Source organism: Urocitellus parryii, chromosome 4 (genome assembly GCF_045843805.1).
Source record: "Urocitellus parryii isolate mUroPar1 chromosome 4, mUroPar1.hap1, whole genome shotgun sequence".
Taxonomy (NCBI): Eukaryota; Metazoa; Chordata; class Mammalia; order Rodentia; family Sciuridae; genus Urocitellus; species Urocitellus parryii.
In genome coordinates, this window is record NC_135534.1 from 7,966,749 (window position 1) to 7,973,551 (window position 6,803).

Here is a 6,803-nt window from a genome sequence, read left to right on the forward strand (position 1 = left end):
CGGGCGGGTAATTCGAACACTTCCACTTGCAGCTGCAGACGGCCTTCCCTGTTGGCACGAGCCTCGGGCTGCGGCGGCAAAGGAGGTCGAGGCCCAGACTAGATATGACTGAGAGGCGAACGCGGTCCGGAGGGGCCGCTCGGCGCTCGGGTGAGCAGAGGAAACGCGGGAGAGGTGGGGCTGAGCCGTTTGGGATCGCAGGCCCTTCCCCACCGAGCCAAAGAATGCTTTTCTCCCTCAGGAAGGCGCCCCCAGAGGGTTTGTTTGGGAACCTTCTCTGACCCACTCCAGTCTCGGTCTCTGGACTCTAGGGCCTGGAGTCCTGCTCAGCCTCTCTTCATTCTCTATAGGGCCCAGGACCCCTTCTTCTGCTACGTCTCTGCGGCGGTCCCAGCGGAAATCAGGCTCGAATCTTCCGAACTTCCTTCCTGAACTCAGTGGGAAGGTGAGCCCTGGGTTTCTCAGTTACTGCCCAAGAGGCCCCAACACTAATGTAGAGCTCATGATCACTCCTCTTTTTCAGGAACCCCATGCGGCTCCAGTCAGAAAGCCCATCGTTTTGAAGAAGATCGTGGCTCATGCTGTGGAGGTGAGGGTTAAGAGACGGGGTTGTGAGTGGGGGGCCAAAACTGGGAGATGGCTATTTGATCAGTTGGTGTTGTTCCCCACAGATCCCAGCTGTCCAGTCGCCTCGCAGGAGCTCTAGGGTGAGTTCATTTCCAACGGCTTAGTTGAGTGGGATCCAAGTCACTATAGAGCTGGGGAGCAGCATACTGTCTTCACACATCTACTCAGGGAGCTCTTTTGCAGTATTCTGGAACAATTTACTTTTGGACAACATCGTGCATTGCCAATCTTGATTACTCCCTGCAGACTTTTTTCATTTTTAGCTCTTTATGACCTGTGTATTTTCTACCATTTTCCTTAAAATGCTGAGCTGTGTCCTATCCACTGTCTATCCGTTTTATTCTCAGTTTTTATATGTGGTTGTTATGAGTTATATTATGGTGCTTTTACATTTTTAGCAGAACTTGTTACAGAGAATATTTCATTAAGAGGAAATCTGACTGGGGGTATAGGTCAGTTGGTAGAGTGCTTGACACTAAAGCACAAGGCCCTGGATTCAATCCCTAGCACATACACACACACACAAAGAGGAAATCTGAAGACATAGTCAGTTAGAAATGTTAATTTTATTCTTTGAAGAGTTTGTGGGATTTACAGATGGGGAGAAAGACAAATGACCAAGTGATTGCAATATTATTTGTCCAGAGCTGCAAAAAGAAAACCAGGTGCTATGATGGTACCCAACCCAGTGGCTCAGGGGTGTTTTTACACATATTTAGAAAATTTTGTGGGGGGGGGTACCAAGGATTGAACTCAGGGACACTGGACTATTGAGCCACATCCCCAGCCCTATTTTCTATTTTATTTAGGGACAGGATCTCACTGAGTTGCTTAGCACCTTGCTTTTGCTGAGGCTGGCTTTGAACTTCTCATCCTCCTGCCTTAGCCTCCTGAACCGCTGGAATTACAAGCATGTGCCATCCACACTTGGCTAGGAATTTTTTTATTAGCTTATTAATAGACATAATATTGGGGTCAACTTTGACATAATTATACAGTGTGAAACATAATTTACTCCAGTCCTCAGCACTTTCCTTCCTTTCTTCCCCTTTCTTTTCCTTTTCCTCTACTTCATTGATCTTTCTTCTGGTTTTATATATTTTTTATTTTTGAAAAAAATATTTTTTAGATGTTGGTGGACCTTTATTTTATTCATTTCTTTATCTGTGGTGCTGAGAATCGAACCCAGTGCTTCACACATGCCAGGCAAGTTCTCTACCACTAAGCCACAACTGCAGCCCCTATATTTTTTTCTTAATTAGTGCATCATGGATATACATAAAGATGAAATTCACTGTGGTATATTCATGTACATAGGAATGTTTGATCAAAATATTCCCACTGTTCTTCCCTTTTTCTGTCTTGCCCTCAATCCCCTTCCTCTATTCCACTGATCTCTCTTCTGTTTTCTTGGGATTCTCCTCTCCTTCTAATTTTTTTGTTCTTTTTTTCCCTTAGTTTGGTCTGGCTTCCACATATGAGAGAAAACATTCTGCCCTTGATTTTTCTGGGTCTGGCTTATTTTACTTAGCATGATGTTCTCCAGTTCCACCCATTTACCAGCAAATGCCATAATTTTATTCTTCTTTATGGCTTAAACCAAATTAAAAGTAGGGGTATTCTGGGCAAAATAAGCCATGTTTGCAGAGATCTAGAGTCTAAAGAAAACTTATGAGGTGTGAGGAATGGTAATTTGTGTCTGCAACAGACTTAGTCAGGGTAGGGGAGAGAGCTTGCTAAGCCAGGGCAGATCCTAATGAGACATGAAGAGCAAATTCCAGGGCTTGGGCCTCGTCCTTGGTCTGTGGGCAGCCTTTGGAAATGTTTTGTTGATGTTGTTATTGTTGTTGGGGATGGTGCTGGAGATCAAACCCAGGGCCTTGTGCGTGCCAAGTAGGTACTCTACCACTGAGCTACCTCCAGCTGACCTTTGAAAAGTTTTAAGGTAGGTAGTGACTGAGTCAAGCTTGAGTATTACATAAAGAACCCTCTGGGGACATGAGGAGAATGACTGTGCTAGGGCCTCCACGCCAGGTGTGAGGACGTGAAGCTCAGGAATCCTTATATAAGATGGTAAGGGCCTGACTAAGGTATTGGCAGAGTGGCACCTTCCTTTCCCCATTTTACGCATGACTGACCTGTCACGCATCACTGGACTCAAAGGAGATCTCCTCCCATAGACCTTCCTTGACACCCTTACGTGCGACCCAGGTTCGATCCTCAGCACCACATACCAACAAAGATGTTGTGTCCGCCGAGAACTAAAAAATAAATATTAAAAATTCTCTCTCTCTCTCTCTCTCTCTCTCTCCCTCTCCCTCTCCTCTCTCACCTCTCTAAAAAAAAAAAAAAAAAAAAAGTTTTAGGTGGACACAATATCTTTACATTACATTTATGTGGTGCTGAGGATCAAACCCAGTGCCTCATGCATGCTAGGAGAACACTTTACCTCTGAGCCACAATCCCAGGTCTAGCCACTTGTTTTTATTTGTTGACTGATAGATTCATGAAACACTGTGCAGGATAAAGTTGCTGGAATCTGGTCAACTGGCCATAGGAAATGAGGAAGAAGTAGTCAAGAGTAATCCTAATTCTGTTCATCATCCCTTTTACTAACACCTATCATATAGGTTCCCCAAAGCTTGAAGTGAGGAAAAGTTTCCTGATAACAAGTTATCAGGAAACTGATAAAAGTGTCCTGATCTACTTCCTTGGCTTTCGATCACAAGAGTCATTAAATTTGTCCTGCGTCCACCCTTGTCTTGGCCTTCAGGAAATTCAGTGTGAAGTTCATGGGCATGAATTCATCCTTATGAGCACCTACAAAATGCAGGGCTCTGCTGGAAGTGCCAGGCATAGGCAAGTCAGCCAGTAAGACTAAAGACCCCTGCTCTCAGGTAACTTCCATTCTGATTGGGTGATTGAGTCAACGATTAACCAAGCCAACATCAGGTAGCAGTGTTGCTACACAGGAAATAAAAGAGGTCATTGTGACAGAATAGCTAGCAGAAGCGAGATGGGCTGATGCAGATTTGATGGTGAGGGACAGCCTCCCTGAGGAAGCATTGGAGCTGAATGGAATAATAAGGAGCAAATGTATGAACCTCTAAAATACATGTCTGCTGCCTTTGCCGTGGCTCTGTTGGTCTCTGCAGAAGCTCTCCAGTGGCTTACGGAGGACCCAGTGAAACACCCCCACCCCTGTTACCTCTCAAACCTCATCTTCAGCTCCTCTTCCCTCGGGTCACTGCAGCCACACTGGCCTCCTTGTTTCTTCATTCTGACTGGCACACTCTTGCCTCAGGACGTTTACATCTCTATTCCTGCTACTGAGAACACTTCCTTTAGATGTCCATATGACCCACTCCCTCACCATTGTTGAGATATGTTTCACATGTCTCCTCAGTGAGGCCTATGATTCCAGCCCACTCCCAGAACTCTATCCAGTTGGTTTTTGTGGGCTTTGATTTTCTGTAGTGTTAACACCCTCACTTAACACATGGGTTCCTGTTATGTTTTAGAATAGAAGCACTGTAGCAGTAGAGTTTTAATTCATTCCCTGATGTATTCCCAGTGCCTAGAACAGTGCCTGGCACTGAACAAGGTGAACAAAATGGACATTTTAGGAAAAACTTAAGCAGCTGTATGACAAATGGATCATAGAAGGTAAGGCTGGAGACAGGCAAGGATTAGGAGTTCATTGAGCTCATCTAGATGGAAGCTTGGGTGATTTAGTGAGAGGTGGCTGGATGCCAGGCACACTTTGAAACAGCAACAGCACTAGCAGATGCGGCAAGTATTCCTGAGGCAGAAAAGCAGGCTCCTCAGAAGCAATGACTAGTTTCTTTTTAAAAGTATCCGTTCTGGGCTGGGGTTATGGCTCAGTGATAGAGCACTTGCCTAGCACATGTGAGGCACTGGGTTCGATCCTCAGCACCACATAAAAATAAATAATAAAGATATTGTGTTCATCTAAAAAACAAAAAAAAGAAGAAGAATTATCTGTCCTTTCCAGCCAGAGTCTCCTTGGGCCTGGAAGTAAGTGGTCCAGAAATGTGTTCTCTCCTGTTCTGGTACAGATTGCTTTTTTCTTGGAGAAAGAAAACAACCCTCCTAACAGGCAGCCCACTAAAGAGGAACTATTCAAGACTCCTAGTATCCCTGTCACACCCACCACCACTCCTATGTCATGCATCCTGAATGGTGAGTCCAACTTCAAGGAAGGAGAACTGGATGCCAGAGACTTGGACATGTCTAAGAAAGTCAGGCGATCCTACAGCCGGCTGGAGATCCTCGGCTCTGCCTCCACCTCCACCCCAGGCCAACGGTCCTACTTTGGCTTTGGGGGCCCTGAAGACTTGTCCAAAGTCTCACCTGTGGTGTGTTCAAATTTAACTGAGGTCCCTGCAAAGCTCTGGGCCCCAGATACAACGCTCCCTGGAATCTCTCCCCCAATCCTGAAAGAGAAACGGAAGAAGAAAAAGGTGCCTGAGATCCTGGTGAGTGAGAGGTGGGGCCTTTTCTGTCCTCTGGCTGGCCATGCACACTGGAGGCTCTACACATAGGAGACATGCAGGGCCAGGGTGCAACTGACTTCTTGGGGGAAGGTAGCACCTGCAAGGTGTGGGTGATGTGCTGCAGCTAACATAGCCACCTTGCCACTTACCTGCCCCCATTTCTCTTCCCTAGAAATCGGAACTGGATGAGTGGGCTGCGGCCATGAATGCTGAGTTTGAAGCTGCTGAGCAGTTTGACCTCCTGATTGAATGATGTGAAGTGGGGGTGCTCCTGGCTAGTCTCTCCCCTCCTCTCCCTGTACATAGCCCCTTTTGATGGCACAGACATTGGGGGTCCCCTCTGCTGGCTTTGTTACCTGTGCAGGTGCTATTGCTGCACATGAGGCCTAGCTACTCCTGAAGGCTTGGGCAGCCTCACTAGTTCAGGAAATGGGCCTGGCCTGGCCACTCATTCATCCTGACTAGTCACTCTCCTTCCTATCTTCCCAAGTACTGGGGGTCAGAGCCTATATCTGCTCTTGCTGGGAATTGTGGTTGCTCTAAACAGGACATGCAGAGGGTGGCCAGCCTTAAGCTGTCCCTTTGGAGTTGTCCTCTGTTGATGGCTTGGTTCCCAGCCACAGGCACATGTGTGTAAAGAGGCTTTGGATTCCGTGGGTTTCTTGTGTGATTCCATAGATAGTTCAGGGGAGAATTCATGGGTTGGAGGACACTTCTACCCTTGAGGAAGAAGCTGGACATTCAACCTATGGTGACAAGTTTTGGAGGAGTGGAGAGCCTTAGTTGAGTCTCAGACCATAAATGTTTAAGGTGCCGGAGCCAGGTGAGCTGTCGAGCCGTCGAGGTGTTTGATGAATGGCAGGCTGAGGGGGTGCTGCTGCTTGCATCAGAGTGCATTTCAGGATGTGGCTGCCAGGGCCTTGGACTCTCATGCCCTGGTACCTGGGGCTTATCATCTCTGAACAGGTAGCCTGCAACAGGGGTCAGGTGACCCCTTTTCTCACCCACAAGGTCCCAGTCCCACTAGCATTTTGCAGATACAATTATAAAGTTTTAGGTAGCTTTTCTTGTGTGCCAGAATACTGCTGGGGTTGGTGGCAAGTTTCACTTTTAGTCTCCTTAAGCCCTCACCTGAGAACACTGCCAGGGTGGGTGCATCTCACTGACTTGGGAACTTTCCCGCCATTCCTTTTTCCGTGCTGGCGGAAGGTGTGGTTTCAGAGACCGCCCTGCCCACTGAGAGGCAGGCGTACTGCCCCTGGGCCTGTTGCACTTTTGATGTTGGCGAGCTCATGGAAATAGAAGCTCACAGGCTGTGGAGAGGCTGGTGGACCACCAGGAAGAGGAGCACTTGGCAGGGGACTGGACGGAACAGGGTGGGCCTGGTGGGCATGAAGGAAGGCCCTGGGAGACCTAGGCTGTCTGTCCAGCACCTTGTGCTCTGTGGAGGCTGCAGACTGGCCCTCTTGCCGGGGCCGACCCAGGTATCTGACTGGACCACGCCTGTAGAACTCTCCTCAGCTGGTCAGCAAGGCAGAGCCTTTGGGAAGAATCAGGAGCCTCATGGTGTTGAATTGATCTTGTCCCAGCAAGCCTTTCTCTGTTCCTGGGGAGCTGTATGCAGTATAAAGAAAAACTGGGAGTCTGTTTTAAAATAAA

General features: G+C 47.6%; 1 protein-coding gene across 1 annotated transcript; it reads left to right on the plus strand.

Annotated features, from left to right (window-relative positions):
• Positions 1–6,803, plus strand: Cdca5 (cell division cycle associated 5). The gene is made up of 6 exons (XM_026396601.2): positions 1–150; positions 351–445; positions 524–589; positions 672–707; positions 4,707–5,126; positions 5,317–6,803. Exons 1-6 carry the CDS (start codon positions 105–107, stop codon positions 5,395–5,397), a joined length of 744 nt encoding a protein of 247 aa, XP_026252386.1. The 5' UTR covers positions 1–104; the 3' UTR covers positions 5,398–6,803.

Coding starts and splice junctions, on each gene's coding strand:
- Cdca5 (XM_026396601.2), top strand. CDS start 105: ATGACTGAGAGGCGAACGCGGTCCGGAGGGGCCGCTCGGCGCTCGG. Junction 151..350: donor AGGGGCCGCTCGGCGCTCGG/GTGAGCAGAGGA, acceptor CATTCTCTATAG/GGCCCAGGACCCCTTCTTCT. Junction 708..4,706: donor CGCCTCGCAGGAGCTCTAGG/GTGAGTTCATTT, acceptor GTTCTGGTACAG/ATTGCTTTTTTCTTGGAGAA.